General features: G+C 52.0%; 1 protein-coding gene and 3 non-coding genes across 10 annotated transcripts; all 4 read left to right on the top strand.

Moving 5' to 3' along the window:
* On the top strand, window positions 1–19,720 carry EIF4G1 (eukaryotic translation initiation factor 4 gamma 1). 7 transcript variants are annotated; one of them, XM_027061281.2, is made up of 34 exons: window positions 1–141; window positions 962–1,018; window positions 1,243–1,336; window positions 1,635–1,721; window positions 2,226–2,246; window positions 2,823–2,999; window positions 3,223–3,322; window positions 4,422–4,534; window positions 5,355–5,447; window positions 5,652–5,718; window positions 5,998–6,828; window positions 7,112–7,200; window positions 7,296–7,482; window positions 7,577–7,710; window positions 7,835–7,993; window positions 8,162–8,347; window positions 8,785–8,982; window positions 9,206–9,352; window positions 9,578–9,814; window positions 9,979–10,083; window positions 10,206–10,365; window positions 10,569–10,669; window positions 11,271–11,373; window positions 11,604–11,706; window positions 11,937–12,169; window positions 12,300–12,418; window positions 12,545–12,717; window positions 13,019–13,144; window positions 13,303–13,384; window positions 15,644–15,742; window positions 15,857–15,991; window positions 16,102–16,183; window positions 16,325–16,465; window positions 19,095–19,720. In XM_027061281.2, the coding sequence occupies exons 3-34, from the start codon at window positions 1,277–1,279 to the stop codon at window positions 19,277–19,279; spliced, it is 4,833 nt and encodes a 1,610-aa protein (XP_026917082.1). In that variant the 5' UTR covers window positions 1–141; window positions 962–1,018; window positions 1,243–1,276; the 3' UTR covers window positions 19,280–19,720. The 7 variants fall into 7 exon arrangements, with proteins under 7 accessions (XP_026917082.1, XP_026917080.1, XP_026917084.1 ...); XM_027061279.2 differs by having other exon boundaries at window positions 8,159–8,347; XM_027061283.2 differs by lacking the exon at window positions 2,226–2,246.
* Window positions 6,893–6,967, top strand: LOC113600032 (small nucleolar RNA SNORD66). Its single transcript, XR_003421011.1, has one exon. It is a non-coding gene; the product is annotated as a small nucleolar RNA SNORD66 (small nucleolar RNA).
* LOC113600033 (small nucleolar RNA SNORD66) lies at window positions 9,848–9,911 on the top strand. The gene has a single exon (XR_003421012.1). It is a non-coding gene; the product is annotated as a small nucleolar RNA SNORD66 (small nucleolar RNA).
* Window positions 10,415–10,490, top strand: LOC113600031 (small nucleolar RNA SNORD66). Its single transcript, XR_003421010.1, has one exon. It is a non-coding gene; the product is annotated as a small nucleolar RNA SNORD66 (small nucleolar RNA).
* Window positions 19,721–19,730: the final 10 nt, after the last annotated feature.

Here is a 19,730-nt window from a genome sequence, read left to right as displayed (position 1 = left end):
CCGGTCACGTGGGGGCGCCGGCTGCGCCTGCGGAGAAGCGGTGGCCGCCGAGCGGGATCTGTGCGGGGAGCCGGAAATGGTTGTGGACTACGTCTGTGCGGCTGCGTGGGGCTCGGCCGCGCGGACTGAAGGAGACTGAAGGTAAAGCCGCCATGTCCGGGCCCGACCCGGCCCCCCCACCCCCTCCCCCCGCATCCGCCGCCATCCGGGCCGGGACCGGCCACCCTGCGCCGCCGCCCCGGCGCCCTGGCCCCGCGGCCCAAGCCCGGGCCCCGGCCCGCCAGGGCCCGATCCCTGGCCCACGTGTGCCCGGCCTGGCCCGGCCTGGCTGCTGGGTGGGGGTGGGGGAGCGCAGGGCCGGAATATGCGGTCCCCGCTGGCTGGGAGGGCGCCGGGTTCGCCGGCCGCGAAGTGCCACCTCGGTCTGACCCGAGGGGGCCCCGCGGGCGCAGGCACCGCGGCTCCCGGCCCGCCGCCCCCTCCCCCCTTTGCGGCCCGGCCGCCGGGAAGTGACACGTTGTTCTTTGGCACTGGCCGGCGCTGCGCAGGGAGGGCGCAGGGGAGGGAGGCGGCAGCGGCGGGCAGGGAGGAGCCCCCGGCCCCGCCCGCCCTCCGGGCCGACCCTCACTTACTAGAAACCGGCTCCTCTTCGGCCGCCGCCCGCCTGGCCTTTTACGGCCCGACTCCCGCCCTTCCTGGTCTCCACTCCTGGGCGGCGGCAGGCCTCGCGTCTGGCCCCGTGCGGGTGCCCCTGCGGCCACCCGCAGCAGGCGTGCCTTGTGTGCCCCTGGGCCTGGCCCCGAACCCGGTGTCCCCAGGTGGGGGGTGGGGACACCACGGCCGAAGCTGCTAGCTCCATTTGTGATCCGGGAGCCTGGTGCCAGCGAGACCTGGAATTTCCGGTCTGGTTGGTCTTGGGCCCCGCGGAGCCAGGTTGATACCCCTCACCTCCCAACCCCAGGCCCTCGGATGCCCAGAACCTGTAGGCCGCACCGTGGACTTATTCTTAACCGAGGGGGTGAGTGAGGGGGCTGTTTCAGCAGATCAGGGGGGTGGTTGGAGGTGATGCTGGTTTGACAACGTGTTGGTGGGGACATAAGCTGGATCTTTTCTGCTCTTTCAACCCCTTGGCGCCTCCGGGACTCGGTGTGGAACCCGGCCCTTGCTTCACCCCCTCCCCCCACTCCATTTGCCTTAAGCTTGGGTCCCTTCTCCTTTCCGAGCTCCACTCTTTCCCAACAGGTGCTGGGGGGACCCTGATGTGGCACCAAATGAAATGAACAAAGCTCCACAGCCCACAGGCCCCCCACCTGCCCCATCCCCTGGACTCCCACAGGTAATTAGGGAGGAATTAGCAGAGACTGGGGTGGGGGTGGGGGAGACCAGGCAGCTGGTCAGGAACAGGTTCCAACCTCTGGATTTTCCCACCCCCATCTGTGTCAGGGCAAAGTGCAGCTTCCTGCTGCCAAATTGAGACAGGGCCCCTGGGCTGTTCCCAGGGGCTGTCATGGGGAAGAGGGGGCATGTGGACTGCTAAAGCTCTTGCCACAGGTCTGCTCCCCTTACTTTACCAGCTTGGGTTTCTGCCCCACCCGGGTTTCCCCTCTTGCTGAACTCTGGTCTCCCCCCTTCAGCCAGCGTTTCCCCCGGGGCAGACAGCACCGGTGGTGTTCAGTACGCCACAAGCGACACAAATGAACACGCCTTCTCAGCCCCGCCAGGTGAGGGGCTGTGGGGAGGGGAGTAGGGTGCCTGGGTGGGAGCCATGGAAACCTTAGGCCAGTTTGGGCCTCGCATGGAAACTGTGGAGACCCTGTATCTGCCCCAATTTCCTGATAGTTGCTCTGTGTTCTTTCATGTGTCTCTGCACTTTGTGCTGTTGATTACTTACGGTGGCTGGCCCCTTGGGGAGTATGTAGTCTATGGGGTGGCATTAGTAGGGGTCCTGGTGCCTTGAGAATTGGGAGCAGTGCTTTGGGCCCCGCTGCCAACTCCTGTTTTCTTTGCTATTTCCTTCTTTTACTGGGAGGTTGTGGTTGCTCCATTTCCCTTCCCTTCTTTCTCTTTGGACTATGGCAAAGTAAACACTCCAGCTGGTTCTTGCCTTTCTCTGTTCCCTAAATTCTTTCTCACTAAGTGGCAGCATTCTTGTCCTACTTCCTTCATTTTTCCCCCTCATCACCTTGGAGATAATTCTCTTCTTTCCTGTCCCCATGTGCTCTCAGGGAGGATTCAGGTCTCTGCAGGTAATACCCCTTTGCTAATCCTGGACCCTCTCATAGTCTCACCATTATCCTCCGCCCTAGTCGAGGACTAGATACAGGGACTGGGGGTCTTCAGGGTGGGGACATGTTTGCTGTTAAGGTCCTCAGTCTGAGACTGACCGATGCATGTTAGAGGCTAAGTCTTGCAGAGTGCATATCTGGGAACTGGGAGACTGTTGCATGTTAGTGGTTAGTTTCTCAGTACCTTAGGGTGGAGCAATGCATGCTGGGGAGTATGTTGCCCAAAAGGGCTTCACTTAGGCATGATGCATCTGGGTGTTAGGAAGCCTCTGCAGAGGGTAGCCTGGTGGAAGTGACGTGAGTATGCACGGCAGTGAGGGAGTATATTCATGGAGTGCAAAGTGTATACCTGAATGTGGAGAGTATGTGTGAGTACAAGAGGCCACTTAATCATTAGTTGGTCAAGTGAGTTAGGATTGGTCCCTGTGCTCCAAAGCCCCCAGTATTTCTCTCCAGAGTAGAGACATTGTGGAGTGGCCATTTTGCTGTCCACTTCCTTCCTTTCCCAATGCCAACTGCCTTCCTCGCTCTTGACAGCACTTCTACCCTAGCCGGGCCCAGCCCCCGAGCAGTGCAGCCTCCCGAGTGCAGAGTGCAGCCCCCGCCCGCCCTGGCCCAGCTGCTCATGTCTACCCTGCTGGATCCCAAGTAATGATGATCCCTTCCCAGATTTCCTACTCAGCCTCCCAAGGGGCCTACTACATCCCTGGACAGGTGAGGTTGGAGGCTTGGGGACTGGAAGCCATGGAACCTTAAACCCAAACCCCCACCTCCCCTACCCTGACCCTCCTGTCCCATCTCTTTTCCAGAGGTGGGACTTCGTTTTGGTCATTGCCCATAGTTGACCTGTCCTGTCTTGCCCTACGTTCTCTTTGTAGTTTGATATGGTACTCATAGCTCCCTCAACTGCTCTCCCCTCCTCCCCCTTCCCCACCAGGGGCGTTCCACATATGTTGTCCCGACACAGCAGTATCCTGTACAGCCAGGAGCCCCAAGCTTCTATCCGGGTGCAAGCCCTACAGAGTTTGGAACTTATGGTAAGCAGGGGAAGGAGTCAGGTTGAGAGTGAGTCCCACGGAGCATCTAAACTCACCTATAAATTCCTAGACCCTTCCTAGGCTCATTCCTTGGTCTAAAAATGATAGGGTTAAGTAGGGATTGGTGCTTAATATGTAACTTGTTGGGTGAGGGGCAGGTAGTGTTTTATCCTATTGCTGAGAGTTAGGAGTCCTTCTCAGGTCAAAGAATATAGGGTCATGCACAAGTTTGAGGGCCTGTTAGTAAACATTTCCTGTGACACTTGTTCTGTGGTTGGTGGGAGCCCATGTAATGTGGATTTGAGAGGATTTTGTAGCTGTTTTTCACTTACACTCTAGGAAAGGATTAGTCTTTTTTATCGCAGTTGTTTCCAAAATTTTCTGATCATCTCAGGAAATATTTTGAGTGTGTACCTCTAATATGTGTGTTTTGTTTGTTTATACATATGCATCATTTAAACAAATAACATGTTGTTTGTCAAAAACAAACAAGTGGATATCATGGATGAGATTAAAGAATGCATCCCATTTTGGAGACCATTGCTTTAAGGAATTAATTTTTCCACTTCCTGGGCCTGGTTCATAATGTTACTCTTTGTTTCCTTGCCCCTTAGTAAAGGGCTGGAGATTGGAACTGGACTCAGGTTGAGTGGGACAGGGTTGGCAAATCTGTTTTTCTCATTCCCAGCCAAAGACCTGATTCTGTTTCAGGTTAAGTAGTTGCTGCTCCCTCAGAATACATGTGTGTGTGTGTTGCTGGGGGTCTGAGGCATACATTATATCTTATAGGGTAGAAGAGAAACAGAAGTTCCTGGTAGTGGTAGCTGGTGTGGAGGGGGAGGAGTGTGCGCCTATAAGGTGTGTGTCAGTGTCAGGAATTCTTGTAAACGCAGTTCAGACTGGTTCCCCAGCTTTGATAGACACCTAACTCCCTTGGGGAGGTGGGTGGGGCAGGGCGAGGGGCCGGCTGTGGGTGATGAGAGGTTCTGGGGATGGGAGGTGTTCAAGCAGGCATTTGTACATGGTTGGGCCCTGACACTGCCACCATTCTTCCTTTCTGTGTCCCTTCCATCCCCCTTCGCCCATCCCCCCTCCCAAGCTGGCGCCTACTACCCAGCCCAGGGTGTGCAGCAGTTTCCCACTGGTGTGGCCCCCGCCCCAGTTTTGATGAACCAGCCACCCCAGATTGCTCCCAAGAGGGAGCGGAAGACCGTGAGTAGCAGCAAGGGGCTCTGGGACATCTGGGAAAGGGAGAATCAAGGTCAGACATATTGTGGGTCAGGGAGCAGAAAGTTGAGGAAGGAGATCTTCAGCCGGGAGCGGTTAGAGAATGCGGATCTGAAATGCTCAGGTTCTCTGTAAAGTATAAGGTACTAAGACTTCAGTGTAGAAGCAGCTCATGGGAAGAACTGAAGTGGCTAGTGCAGGAGTTCCTGAGAGACCAAGGTTCTGGGGTCTATAAGATCAACGTTCGGTTTTGGGTTTCTGGTGGCTTGTCTTGGAAATGGTTTGTTTTCTGTGGCCCCACCCCCCACCTCCCAGTCCTGGAAGCTCTTGAGGCCTCCGCCTCTGCTCAATCCTCAAGCCCTGGGCGTGGTGCCCAGAATAGGGTGCCAGGGCTGGGGAAGCCGCTGAGTCACCCTGGCTCCACCCACTGGATCTGGGCCCTGCCCCCAGAGATCAGGCAGACTAGCCACAAGTGAGCCGGATGGGTGCTAGATGGGGGTCCTGGGCTCTAGGGTGTGCAGCCAGTTGACTTGGGGACTGCTGGTGGGGTAGGGATGAGGGAGGGAGGGGCATTGTGATGTACGAGATTGCTCTGTGAGGTCAAGGGTCTCTTAGGGGTGGGGGCCAGGGCAGGGAATACAAGATGAGCTGGATGGGTTGACAGTAGAACTCATGGGGTTTCTGGCACTCACCCACCCGCTTCCCAGTGGGGAGTGGGGGGTTGGTGTGGAGTCTTAGGAGTGGGGCAGGGTGGAAAGGTGGGCTCCCCTTGCTTCCCACTCATCCCGGAGCTTTCTTTCCCCAGATCCGAATTCGAGATCCAAACCAAGGAGGGAAGGATATCACAGAGGAGATCATGTCTGGGGCCCGCACCGCCTCCACACCCACCCCTCCCCAGGTACTGTCTGCTCTTTGAGTGAGGCCCTGGCTACGATGGCTGTTCTGACCTGGACTCTCAAGTCCTTTGATCTTTTTTTCCAACTAAGGGATTTGTTTTCCTGTTTTCCTGGATTTTTAGGCAGACTTAAAGTAGAAATGGCTCTAGTAGAGAAGGGTTGTGGGCCTCTTCAGGGCAAACTTGGTAACTCTTTGTGTCTTGCAGACGGGAGGCGGTCTGGAGCCTCAAGCTAATGGGGAGACACCCCAGGTTGCTGTTGTTGTCCGGCCAGGTAGGTAAGCAGGTGGGGCAGAGCTTTTATGGTGAAAAGGAGTGTGACAGTTTCAAATGCTGAGGAGGTGGAGTGACTTGACCTGGGTGCCAGGGAAGAATGACTTAGGGTTTAGGTAGTGGGATTTTGCGGGTGGATCAGATTTTAGGTGAGAAGGGAAAAGGCTTAGATAGGAGAAGATTGCGGGGGTGATTTAGGCCGGGAATGTCTTAGCTGGGAGGAGGAGGAACAACAGCACTGAAGACCTGCTTTTAATTACTTGTCTTTTTTGTGGTGCAGATGACCGGTCCCAGGGAGCAGTCATTGGGAGCCGGCCGGGGCTGCCTGGCCCAGAGCACAGCCCTTCAGAATCCCAGCCTTCGTCACCTTGTCCGACCCCATCACCACCCCCAATCTTGGAACCGGGGTCTGAGCCTAATCTTGCAGTCCTCTCCATTCCTGGGGACACTGTGACAACGGGGATGATCCAGATGTCTGTAGAAGAATCCACCCCCATGCCCCGTGAAACTAGGGAGCCATATTGCCTCTCTCCAGAACCCACTCCCCTCGCCGAACCCATACTGGAAGTAGAAGTGACACTTAGCAAACCGATTCCAGAATCTGAGTTCTCTTCCAGTCCTCTCCAGGTTCCCACCCCCCTTGCATCTCACAAAGTGGAAATTCTGCCTGAACCTAACGGCATGGTCTCATCTGAGGATCTGGAACCAGAGGTTGAGTCGAGCCCAGAGATTGCTCCTCTCCCTCCGCCAGCTTGTCCTTCTGAATCCCCCGTGCCCATTGCTCCAACTGCCCAACCTGAGGAACTGCTCAACGGAGCCCCCTCGCCACCAGCTGTGGACTTAAGCCCAGTCAGTGAGCCACAGGAGCAGGCCAAGGAGGTTACAGCATCAGTGGCTCCCCCCGCCGTCCTCTCTGCCACTCCAGCTATGGCTCCTCCAGCTGCTTCCCCCACCCAGGAGGAGGAAATGGAGGAAGAGGAAGAAGATGAAGAAGAAGGAGAAACAGGAGATGCTGAGGGTGAGAAAGGAGGAGAGGAACTTCTTCCCCAAGAGAGCACCCCTGTTGCAGCCCACCTGCCTCAGAATTTGGAGGCAGCAGCAGCCACCCAAGGTAAGGTGTGATGGGATGGTAGAAGTGGGGCGGACTGAAAAGTGTGTTTTTTTTTTTTTTTTCTCTTTATTGATGACCTCTCATTTGTGCCACTGTGTCTGGGTCATAGAAGCCTTGTCATGGACCCTAAGAGCTAAAATTCCGAGATTAAGGAATTTTAAGTCCACAGTGGGTATGTTGGAAAGAGGAAATACTATACAGTAGCTGCTTTTTATTTCCCCAATTATTCCCACTTTTGTTCCCCATAGAAGTTATTCCCACTTTTTTCCCCTTAAATAAATAGTGGCAGTGTCTGTGCCAAAGAGGAGACGGAAAATTAAGGAGCTCAATAAGAAGGAGGCTGTAGGAGACCTTCTAGATGCCTTCAAGGAGGTAAGGGAGCAGAAAGTAACGGAGGGGAGAGGGCAGAGTGTGGGTATGGAACAGTGATCATACTGTAACCAAAATGGGGTGTCCTGTGGTTACAGGTGAGCCCAGGAGTACCAGAGGTGGAAAATCAGCCTCCTGTAGGCACCAGCCCTGGTCTGGAGCCTGAGGGCAGCAGTGTGCCCCCCCGGCCTGAGGAAGCAGATGAGACCTGGGACTCAAAGGAAGACAAAATTCACAATGCTGAGAACATCCAGCCAGGGGAGCAGAAGTATGAGTATAAGTCAGGTATGCTGAGGGAAAAGTTGAGAAGGGTTGTATATTCTTGCCAGGCCCCCAGGAGACCAGTGTATATGATTGGTTCATCTTGTCTTCCTCGTAGATCAGTGGAAGCCTCTAAACCTTGAGGAGAAAAAGCGTTATGACCGTGAGTTCCTGCTTGGCTTTCAGTTCATCTTTGCCAGTATGCAGAAGCCAGAGGGATTGCCCCATATCAGCGATGTGGTGTTGGATAAGGTTGGTAGGCTTGAGGGGGAGGGTCAGTTTGGGCTGGAGGGCTTGCTGGGGGAGGTGCCTGAGGTCCTGAGAGAGTAGTCAAGAGCTGTAACTGTTTCTCATGCCTTCTGCATCCTCTTCACAGGCCAATAAAACACCACTACGGCCACTGGACCCCGCTAGACTTCAAGGCATAAATTGCGGCCCAGACTTCACTCCTTCCTTTGCCAACCTTGGCCGACCAGCCCTTAGCAACCGTGGGCCCCCAAGGGGTGGGCCAGGTGGGGAGCTGCCCCGAGGGCCGGTGAGTGGGACTGGCTAGAGGGACAGATGGTCAAGGGGGTTTGGGGGATGGCTCCCTTGTCTTGTTGAGAGATGGGGAGAAAACTGCCCTGGAGATGCGTGGTGGCAGTGTCACAGGTTGTGCTGATTGGCTCTGTGTCTTCACTTGTTCTTGCCCCTTGCTTAGCAGGCTGGTCTGGGACCCCGGCGCTCTCAGCAGGGCCCCCGAAAGGAACCACGCAAGATCATTGCCACGGTGTTAATGACTGAAGATATAAAGTTGAACAAAGCAGAGAAAGCCTGGAAACCCAGCAGCAAGCGGACAGCTGCTGATAAGGATCGAGGGGAAGAGGATGCTGATGGCAGCAAAACCCAGGTACTGACAAGTGCTGTTTTTGGTCTCCAATTTTTCTTTTCGGGGTCTGCCCTCTGAGTCAACTTTGCCCTCTCTGTTTCTGTTCTTTTGTTTGTTTGTTTGTTTAAATGTTTATCTGTCTTGAGAGAGAGAGGGAGAGTGCATGTGCATATGGGGAGGGGCAGAGAGAAAGGGAGACCGAGAGAATCCCAAGCAGGCTCCTCATGGAAAGTGGAGAGCTCGACGTGGAGCTCTGTCTCATGAACTGTGAGATCAGACCTGAGCTGAAATCAAGAGTCAGATGCCTAACTGACTGAGCCACCCAGCTGCTCCTGTTTCTGACATTCTTATCACTAGTGTCTACCTGAGTCCCTACCACCCTCTACTGTTCCTCCCAGCGACCTCTGTTCTTCTGAGAACCTCACTGGATCCTGTGTCTTCTCTGTCCCCTCTGCCAGGACCTGTTCCGCAGGGTGCGCTCCATACTGAATAAGCTGACACCCCAGATGTTCCAGCAGTTGATGAAGCAGGTGACACAGCTGGCCATCGACACTGAGGAACGCCTCAAAGGGGTCATTGACCTCATCTTCGAGAAGGCCATTTCAGAGCCCAACTTCTCTGTGGCCTATGCCAACATGTGCCGCTGCCTCATGGCGGTTAGTTTCCACTGTTACTAAACCTTGTGGTCTAGTTCCCTACTTCTCTTCCTGAGACTCCTTGAGTCCAGCTTCTTGGTTCTCTTCCAGCCTGTGCCGTTGATGGCAGCCAGAAGGAGGCAGATTGGGGACCAGAGGTCTTCCTGGGTTAGGTAGTTAAAGACTCTTGGAGGGCCTTCCCACTTGGGACCAGTGTAAATGTGACATTCTCTTTGACATACAGCTGAAAGTGCCCACTACAGAAAAGCCAACAGTGACTGTGAACTTCCGAAAACTGTTGTTGAATCGATGTCAGAAGGAGTTTGAGAAAGACAAAGATGATGATGAGGTTTTTGAGAAGAAGCAAAAAGAAATGGATGAAGCTGCTACGGTGAGAGAAAACCCACCAACCCACTGTCCATCCGGTTGCTACTCTGGTATAGAATTGGGGGTGGGAATAAGGGAGGGGTGGGGGTTCATGGTGTTTTGGAGGTTTTTCTGCCTTGAGGCAATAGTAGTTGCTGCTACGTTTAGGAATCCAAATGCAGTGGAGGAGAGACGTTTTAGCCCAGTGGCTGGGTACCTTTTTGATGGATTTCTATCCTATAACTGACAGGCAGAAGAACGAGGGCGCCTGAAGGAAGAGTTGGAAGAGGCTCGAGACATAGCCCGGCGGCGCTCTTTAGGGAATATCAAGTTTATTGGGGAGTTGTTTAAGCTGAAGATGTTAACGGAGGCAATAATGCATGACTGTGTGGTTAAACTACTTAAGAACCATGATGAAGAGTCTCTTGAATGCCTTTGTCGTCTGCTCACTACCATTGGCAAAGATCTGGACTTTGAAAAAGCCAAGGTAGGGGTCCTGGGATGTGGAAGGGACAACAGACCCCTTGTTGGGCTGTCATGTGTGGGCCACTGAGCCACAATGATGGAGCTGAAGGTCTGAGGAGGGGCCAGGCCTACAGTTGGAGGTGAGGTATTACAAGTTCCTGACCTGATGCCTTTGCTTCTTCCTAGCCCCGGATGGATCAGTATTTCAACCAGATGGAAAAAATCATTAAGGAAAAGAAGACTTCATCCCGAATCCGCTTTATGCTGCAAGACGTGCTGGATCTGCGACGGGTGTGTGTCCGCTCCTCTCCACTGCTGGTCTGCTTCCTGTACCCCACAGTCCCCAGTTCCCAGCACGGCTTTGTCTGGCCATCTGATGTAATTACTTTGTGACTGGCCTTCTCTACCCACAGAGCAATTGGGTGCCACGTCGTGGGGACCAGGGTCCCAAGACCATTGACCAGATCCACAAGGAGGCTGAGATGGAGGAGCACTGGGAACATGTAAAAGTGCAGCAGCTAATGGCCAAGGGCAGCGACAAGCGTCGGGGTGGCCCTCCAGGCCCACCTATTAGTGAGTTTGAGGCTCAGATTAAGGAGGGGGTAGAGTAAGGGGTTAAGCTTTCCGTTGATGACTTCTTGTTAGTGCCACGTGTCTGGGCCACTGAGACCATGTGATGGAACTGAGGATCTGAGGAAGGGAGGCTGGGCTGGCCCCAGGTGATATGGCGGCTAGGAGTTACTCATTATTGCAATATGCCCTCTTCTTTGTCCCAGGCCGAGGCCTCCCACTTGTGGATGATGGTGGCTGGAACACAGTCCCCATCAGCAAGGGCAGCCGCCCTATCGACACCTCACGGCTCACCAAGATCACGAAGGTAGGGGTGTGTGTATTGGAGGGAGGGGTGGTGGTCATGGGAGGGTGAAGAGGGATCAAACAGACATTGAGCATAGGTTTGGATCTCCGTCCCCTCATTTTCTGAGGTTGGGAAGGCGACGGCTGAATTTTCCCTCTTAGACTATCTAGTTAGATTGCTAGTGACAGGGCTGCCAGCTCTAGCCGGGGTTGTATTCACATCCGTCTGGGCCAGTGTCAGCAAACTCCCAGCAAATCTGGCCCATTCCTTGCTTCTCTACATTTCACAGCTAAAAAATGGCCTTCGTGTTTTTTTAATGGTTGAAAAAAAGAAAGCAGGTATTATGTAATATGAAATTATTCAAAATGTAAATTTCAGTATCCGTGGTTTTATTGGGATATAACTATTCTCATTTCCCTGAAGTATTGTGCATGACTGCTTTTGTGCTACAGTGGCCGAGTGGAGTAGTTGAAATAGAAACTATATGGCCTACAAAGCCTAAAATATTTACTATTTGGCCTTTTACAGGAAAAGTTTCCCCTGGTCTAGGCAATTTGCTACCTTGTGGCTGCGGGCTTTGGCCAGATTAGACTCATGACTCCACTCCCCTTTCCTTCCTCAGCCCGGCTCCATTGATTCTAACAACCAGCTCTTTGCACCTGGTGGGCGATTGAGCTGGGGCAAGGGCAGCAGTGGAGGCTCAGGAGCCAAGCCCTCTGATGCAGGTATGGAGGCCGTTGTAAGGAGCTGGGTGGCTATTCTCTCTTGAGGGCAGAGCCTTGTCTATAAGGGAGGCTTTTGGTACCAAGTGGTTAGGTAGTAATGGGAGGCGTATGTTTGGGGCTGGGGAATAAACTGTGTTCTTGTCGGGACTAGGACCAAGTGTCCTAAACAGTAGGAGATAGAATGGAAGACAGTAGCAAGAGATTCTGATCCGGGCTTTTTGCCTCCCCAGCATCAGAAGCTGCTCGTCCAGCTACTAGTACCTTGAACCGCTTCTCAGCCCTTCAACAAGCAGTACCTACAGAAAATACAGATAGCAGACGTGTGGTACAGAGGTGAGGTTTCCTGGATGTTTTTCTTCTTTATGCTGTGAGAGTGCTGTGATTGGACTTTGGTGGTTGCTATAGGAATCCTCACACCTGTAATGCTCAGAACCTCTGGCTAGATGGGGCACATTCCTGACGCCAGGAACTAGGCCCTGCAGTTGCTCAGCATGTTGGATAGTTAATACAAGAGAGCAGCTAGGCATATAGGTGAGACGTGATGTGCCTGCTTTTTTCTCCAGGAGTAGCTTGAGCCGGGAAAGAGGTGAGAAAGCCGGGGACCGGGGAGACCGCCTAGAGCGGAGCGAACGGGGAAGTGAGCGTGGAGACCGGCTCGATCGCTCTCGGACACCTGCCACCAAGCGGAGCTTCAGCAAGGAAGTGGAAGAACGGAGTAGAGAGCGGCCCTCCCAGCCTGAGGGACTGCGCAAGGCAGCTAGCCTCACGGAGGATCGGGACCGTGGGCGGGATGCTGGTAAGGGGCTGGAAGAGGAAGGGAAGGGTATGTTTGGGACTAGGCAGTCCCCAGACCGTCTTCAGAGCTCTGGGCCCTTCTTTCTAGGAAAATTAGAACTGAAGTCCTCAATCTGTTTTTTCCCTTTCAGTGAAGCGAGAAGCCACCCTGCCCCCGGTGAGCCCCCCAAAGGCTGCACTCTCTGAGGAAGAGCTGGAAAAGAAATCCAAAGCCATTATCGAAGAATATCTCCATCTCAATGACATGAAGGTAGGCATTGGGAGGGGTCTGAGTGACAGCAGAGTGGGCAGGGAAGGACGTGTGTGGATAGGCATGGAATACGGGGTCTGGACCAGACGGTGACTGCCCTCTCCCTCCTGCCCCGCACACCTGCAGGAGGCAGTGCAGTGCGTACAGGAGCTGGCCTCACCCTCCCTGCTCTTCATCTTTGTGCGGCATGGCATCGAGTCAACACTGGAGCGCAGCACTATCGCTCGTGAGCATATGGGGCGGCTGCTGCACCAGCTGCTCTTTGCCGGGCACCTCTCCACTGCTCAGTACTACCAAGGGTATGCCTTCTTAGGGCCTCCTATTTTTCCATACCCACAGACTTCCCTCCTTTATAGGACCCATGGAACCTTGGAGTTCCTCAACTGTCCTGGTTAACAGATCTTTTGGCAGGGATAGGGGTGTACCATGTAAGGACTGGAGTGTGGCTTTAGCTTGAGATAATTGCCCCGTGCCTAGGAAGTGCTCCCCAGGGGCTCCACAGTTGATCCTTTAACAATGCCGTGATGCCCCAGATGGAGGGTGAGAGGTCTGGCTGGTCTTTCCTAGAAGGCCCTGACTTTGAATTCATTTCATCTGCAGTTTGTATGAAATCCTAGAATTGGCTGAAGACATGGAAATTGACATCCCCCATGTGTGGCTCTACCTAGCAGAACTCATAACGCCCATTCTGCAGGAAGGTGGAGTACCTATGGGGGAACTGTTCAGGTAAGCCCCTTGAGTGGGATTCAAGAGAGGTAAAGACAGAGTTGGGGAGGGGAAAGGAGGGATGTATGGCAAGTTTGATGCCTGGGTTTAGGGAGGGATGGGGTAGTGTGTCGAGAGGGCTTTGGAGGCTATCAACACTCCCTGTAATTTTCTTGTAGGGAGATTACAAAACCTCTGAGACCCATGGGCAAAGCTGCTTCTCTGTTGCTGGAGATCCTGGGGCTTCTATGTAAAAGCATGGTGAGTGAGAGCCTTTTGGGGGTGATGTGTCAGGACTTCCCTTCCCACCATCCGGTTTTGGCTCCTTGCTGTGACCCTGAAACCTCATGGTCCTTTGGTGGGATGGGGTTAATGGTGATGGTAGTTGTGTGTTGGTACCTAGGAGAGGAAATGTTGAGACTGGCACTGACCAGTTCCTGTTGAGTTCTCGCCAAGGCTGGAGGAGAATGGGAATCTAAGACCCGAAGCCCTTGATTGATTGATTGATTGATTGATTTGTTCAGCTAGCATTCTTTTTTTTTTCTTTTTTTTTTATTAAATTTTTTTTTTCAACATTTTTATTTATTTTTGGGACAGAGAGAGACAGAGCATGAACGGGGGAGGGGCAGAGAGAGAGGGAGACACAGAATCGGAAACAGGCTCCAGGCTCCGAGTCATCAGCCCAGAGCCTGACGCGGGGCTCGAACTCATGGTCCGCGAGATCGTGACCTGGCTGAAGCTGGACGCTTAACTGACTGCGCCACCCAGGCGCCCCTTTTTTTTTTCTTTTAATGTTTGTTTATCTTTGAGAGAGAGACAGAGTGTGAGCAGGGGCGGGGCAGAGTGAGATGGAGACACAGAATCTGAAGCAGGCTCCAGGCTCTGAGCTGTCAGCACAGAGCCTAACGTGGGGCTCGAACTCACGAACTGAACCGTGAGATCATGGCTTGAGCTGAGGTCAGTTGCCCAACCAACTGAGCCACCCAGGCGCCCCGGTTAAGCTAGCATTCTTTAAAAACATTTACTAATCACATACTAGGCACTGGAGATACCACCGTGAATAAAACATAGAAAACCAGCTGGAAGAGAAAAGTAAGAAATGACAGCTTAATAAAAACAGCGTTAAGTAAAGTGTGAAATAAAATAGTCAAAATGGAGTGTCTTGAGTACTGTGAGGTTGGTAATGTTCATGACAGAAAGCCTTTCCAGAAGGGCGCTGGGACTGCTTTGTGAAAGTTAAGTGGTGACTATAAAATGTCATAGTGGAGAGATGGGAAAGGCAAGTTGGGCAGGGTACTCTGGTAGTGAGAGCTGGGAAGGGCACTTTTAAGAGTTTAGCTTCCCAGGGCGCCTGGGTGGCTCAGTCAATTAAGCTTTCGACTTCAACTTTGGCTCAGGTCATGACCTCACGGTTTGTGAGTTTGAGCCCTGCTCAGGCTCTGTGCTGATGGCTCAGAGCCTGGAGCCTGCTTTGGGTTCTGTGTCTCCTCTCTCTGCCCCGCCTCCTGCTCGCACTCTCTTTCTCTCAAAAATAAATAAACACACACACACACACACACAAAAAGTCTAGCTCCCCTGGGACCTGGACAAATGAGACTTTAGTGGAAAGGACTTGCTCTTTCAGCGTCCTATTAATCCTTTTGGGTAGAAATGTGTAGCAGGGTAGTTTGTGTTTAAAAAGAGAGAAAAGTACTTTGAACTACCGCGTTCATTAAATCTGGTGTATTAGGTTATAGGATGTGTTATTCATGCACTGTTAATAAAGAAAAAAACTTATGGTCATTTGTTTAAATGTAATATATCAACTGTGAGGCAGTTCAATTTTAGTGGTGTTGGAGGCAATTCAATTTTAGCGGTGTTGGAATGAGTATCTTTAAAATTCGTGAAGTATAATCGTCTTATTTAGGATTAATGTCATCATTTTGAGTGTCGGTTATTTTAAGAGTAACGTCTTCAGAATGCCTTGTTCCCTAACAGAAAATGGGTTCAGACTATTGTTTATGTGAGGATTTCTGATTTGCCTTGGGGGCTGTGGGAGGGATAGATCTGTATCTAAAATTTTCTGGACTTAATAACTAAAAAGGCATATTTGTTAGAAGTTGTCCTGTCCCATGAGCGTTTGGTAAGTTGGAATAATGGAAAACTAAGCAATTTTAGAAAAAGAAACATCAAGGAATGTAGAAGTCTGGGATGAGGTGTTTGGATTTGGTTGTTTACCTTTTTCAGTAAAGGCGGTCTTGTGAAAGCTAATTGATGTCTTTCATAGAGGCTGTTAGGCTATTCTCCCCACCGCACCCTACCCCCCGCCTCAGTTTCCTAGCACTGTGGTAGATGAGTTCTTGTGTCTTTGGGTGGTAGTACCAGTCTGTAGGCATGGAGAGACTGTGCCTGTTGGTATCTCTGTAACAATTTGAACCCTTAGGCACCTAATGGGCTTTCAGTAAATATTTGCTAGATGACATTCGTGGAACTATGTCTTAGAGGGAGAGAGGGTTACTGAATTGGTCTTACATTTTCTAGGGTCCCAAAAAGGTGGGGATGCTGTGGCGAGAAGCTGGACTCAGCTGGAAAGAATTTCTACCTGAAGGCCAGGACGTCAGTGCGTTTGTCGCTGAACAGGTTTGCGGCTGGAGTTAGGTTAATTCTAGCATTTGGGACTGGCCATTCGTCTCCCTCTTCCCTCAATGACTCACATGGTATACTTACCTCCTATTTGGGTCTTTTCATTTGTAGAAGGTGGAGTATACCTTGGGCGAGGAGTCTGAAGCCCCCGGCCAGAGGATGCTCTCCTCTGAGGAGCTGAGCAAACAGTTGGAGAAGCTGCTGAAGGAGGGCAGCAGTAACCAACGGGTGTTTGACTGGATAGAGGTATGTGTCTCCTGGATATTGGGAGAGAGGCATACAGGAGAGGCAGTTTTTGATGTGCGGGTAGGGACAGAATTCAGAACATATAGGCCATTTGTTTCTCTTCTGCACAGGCCAACCTGAGTGAGCAGCAGGTAGCATCCAACACACTAGTTCGGGCCCTCATGACAGCTGTCTGCTATTCTGCAATTATCTGTAAGAGGAGCCAGGGAGATGGAGGGGCAAGGGTGGGCCCAGCAGATGGAGGGAGGAAGGTTTTGGTCTTTGCCTCCTAGTTGTGGACTGGACCAGGCTGAGGGTGCATTGTTCTGCTTAACCCCGTCTGTCTTCCTGTAGTTGAGACGCCCCTCCGAGTGGATGTCGCGGTGCTGAAAGCTCGAGCGAAACTGCTACAGAAATACTTATGTGATGAACAGAAGGAGTTGCAAGCGCTCTACGCCCTCCAGGCCCTTGTAGTGACCTTAGAACAGCCCGCCAGTAAGAGCCGGGCTGCAGGGGTGGGGTGGAGGAGCTGCCAGAGAACAGGAGGCAGTAATTGCAAAGGGTCTCAACCCAAGAAAGGGGGCTGGTCATAGTAGAGCAAAATGCCCTGGTGATTGATTCCTTCCCCCTGCACTGCTTATTTCTTTGCCTACAAATGGAAGAAGTTAGACTCATCGTGAAGATTACTTGACTACTGTTCTGTGCCAGGAGCATGGAGGTGAAAAGTGATAACGGTTTCTAAATACTGAGTGCTCTGGCGTCCTGGCATGGGGTTGAGATGATTTTCTTTTTTTGCCTTATTTAATCTTCATAACTACTGTTTAAGGCTGATGCTGTTATCCCCTTTTTCTTACTGGGAGACTGAGGCTTAGGTTAATATGCCTGAGATTATGCATTCAGCAGATAGGTATGTGCCAGAGCACTGGGACATTGGCAGTGATAAAGTCCAGTACAGTTCTGTGTTGGCATAGAGTAACACAGTGGTGATGAGTGTTGGAAGATGGGTCCTGTGGGGTACTCTCTGGGGACACCTAAAGGATAATGAGTGGGAAGTGACAAATGGTAGCTAAATGACCAGTTGGAGGGGAAGATTTGAAGGAACTGTGTGTGTAAAGGAAGACCCTGAGGCAGAAAGTACTTGATACAAAGTAACAGAACTGTTCAAGAAAGGCCAGTGTGGGCGAGCACAGCAGCCAGCCGTATGTGAGGCAAGATGGGGCTGGAGAGATGGATGTGGGCTAGGTCATGCAGGGCTGTCTAAGCCGTGGGACAAGTTTTGGCCTTCAGCCTAAGGACAGGAAAAGGCTTTGTGAGATTTTAGTTTTTAGCTCATCTGGGCCTTTGGTAGGAAGAATGGTTTGGAATGGGTTAAGTGTGAACATGGCAAGAGCAGCAAATTAGGAGTGGGTTGTGTTGCTGGTGGCAGTGAAGCTGGGAGGGGTGTAACTACAGTTAAGACATAACACTGGCCTAAGGGGGAAGAGGTGATGAGACAGGTTAAGTTAATGTATGACTCTCAGGATGCTTTGAGTGAGGTGATAGTGTGGTATACCGTACAGTCTGGGGGTTGGGAACACTGGGTCAAGTTGATTTTGGTCATAATTGGGTTTGTGGTCCCTGGGTGGGGGTGATCAGAGATGTCAGGTAGACAGTTGAGTATGGGAATTCATTTGGAGAGGAAGAGGTCAGGGTGGCTGATCTGTGAGAAGCTGACACAGGGCAACACATGTGCAAGTCCTCAGAGGATATGGGATTGCCCAAGGGAGAGCAATGAGAATATGGGGTAGAGCCTTGAGGAAGTAGAGGACCCACAGGGAGGGACCAGAGGAGGACAGGGCCCTGTGAACAAAGGACAAAGTAATTTTAAGAGGGGGAAGTGGTCAGTAATGCTAGATGCTGCTTGAGAGTTCCATAGGAGCAGAGCTGACGGTTTAGGGCCTTTGGAGTATAAAAACATGGAGGCCGCTCTGGCATAAACAGTATTTAGTAGAGCAGGGGACACTCTGGATTGGAAAGGACTGAGGAATACTTGAGTGAGATAGGAAAAAAGGAAAACAGCAAGCGTAGACAAAGTGTTTAATGTCTCGTCCAAAGACAAAAATCTTTTGTTTGACTGTAAGAGATTGTGGTTGTGATGGAGGCCTTTTGTGTTTAGATGGGAGAAACTTGGGTTTGAAGATACAGGGCAGAGTGGATAATTGATTGTGTAGGGTCCCCAGGGTGGGATGCACCGGATTTGGAGCACAAGTTTGGGACGAATGCTCTGCTGCCATAGGATGGGGCTGGGGGGCTGTCCACGGGTGGTGGTTGTGGATTTGAGGGTGTGTGCGCCCTGAGGAACATCCTGGTTTGCAGCTTCTCATAGATGGCTGTCAGCGTTTCACCCAGGCCTGGACTCTAGAACCTATGCTTTATTTCTTTATTCAGAAGAAATGTTTCACTACTTGGCCTCCATTTGCTTTTGGAAAGATTGACAGTACAGTATAGGGAATGGGACAGGTTGTGTTCAGGCCTGATAGGACAAGCGCTAGGGAGGGCTTCACTAGAAGCCAGGTTGGGGAGAAAGAGGGTCAGAGGAAGGGGTGCTGGAGTTGAACCTAAAAGAATTCATTAGGAAGGTGACAAGAGAAAGATGATCCTGGCAAAGGATGTGGCACACGTAAAAATGTCAAGGCTAGAGAGGATGTGTATGTTCAGATGTATGGAAAATAAGGGGAAATGGGGATCCAGTTTGTCAGAATCTGTAATGGTGGCCAGTGAATGTTCCAGGTTATAAACCCTTGACTTTGGTGAGTGATATATCTGGGACTTTTGTGATTCCCAAATTTAGGAGTACCAATTCTGTATATAGTTTTCCTCATTAAATAGATCATGAATGGAGAAGCTGCCAAGGTAAGGCAGGTTTGTAAGGTTCTGCTGTGATTTGTTCCTGTGCGTGCAGCAGTCTTAGATCGTAAAGTAAGATTAACACCTTGTTAGAGACCTACCTAGTCACTCTAATCAATGGTCAGACACACAAATGTCAGGATGATGGGTCAGGGCCTTGATTTTTAACAGTGGAGCTTGGGAGTGGGTTGGGTGGTTGTGGGCATCACTCCTTAACTGCTGTCCTGCCTGCTTGCAGACCTGCTTCGGATGTTCTTTGATGCGCTGTATGACGAGGACGTGGTGAAAGAGGATGCCTTCTACAGCTGGGAGAGTAGCAAGGACCCCGCTGAGCAACAGGGCAAGGGCGTAGCCCTTAAATCTGTCACAGCCTTCTTCAAGTGGCTTCGTGAAGCGGAGGAGGAGGAGTCTGACCACAACTGAGGGCGGGTGGGGCCGGGGACTTGGAGCCCCATGGACACTCGGATGACCCGGCCAGCCGCCCGGACTGCAGGGGGGGCGGCAGCAGCGGCGGTGGCAGTGGGTGCCTGTAGTGCGATGTGTCTGAGCTAATAAAATGGCTGAAGAGGCAGGATGGCGTGGGGCTGCCTGGGGCCCCCCTCCAGGATGCTGCCAGGTGTCCCTCTCCTCCCCCTGGGGCACAGAGATATATTATATATAAAGTCTTGAAATTTGGTGTGTCTTGGGGGGGGGCACCACCGCCTGCCCCTGGGGTCCTTTTTTATTTTCTGAAAATCACTCATGGGACTGCCGTCCTCGCTGCTGGGGGCATATGCCCCAGCCCCTGCACCACCCCTGCTGCTGCCTGGGCAGGGGGAAGGGGGGGGCACGGTGCCTGTAATTATTAAATATGAATTCAATTAAGCTCACTGCC

The sequence above is a fragment of the Acinonyx jubatus genome, chromosome C2 (assembly GCF_027475565.1).
Source record: "Acinonyx jubatus isolate Ajub_Pintada_27869175 chromosome C2, VMU_Ajub_asm_v1.0, whole genome shotgun sequence".
In the NCBI taxonomy this organism is placed as follows: Eukaryota; Metazoa; Chordata; class Mammalia; order Carnivora; family Felidae; genus Acinonyx; species Acinonyx jubatus.
This window is presented reverse-complemented; position numbering and strand designations above follow the sequence as displayed.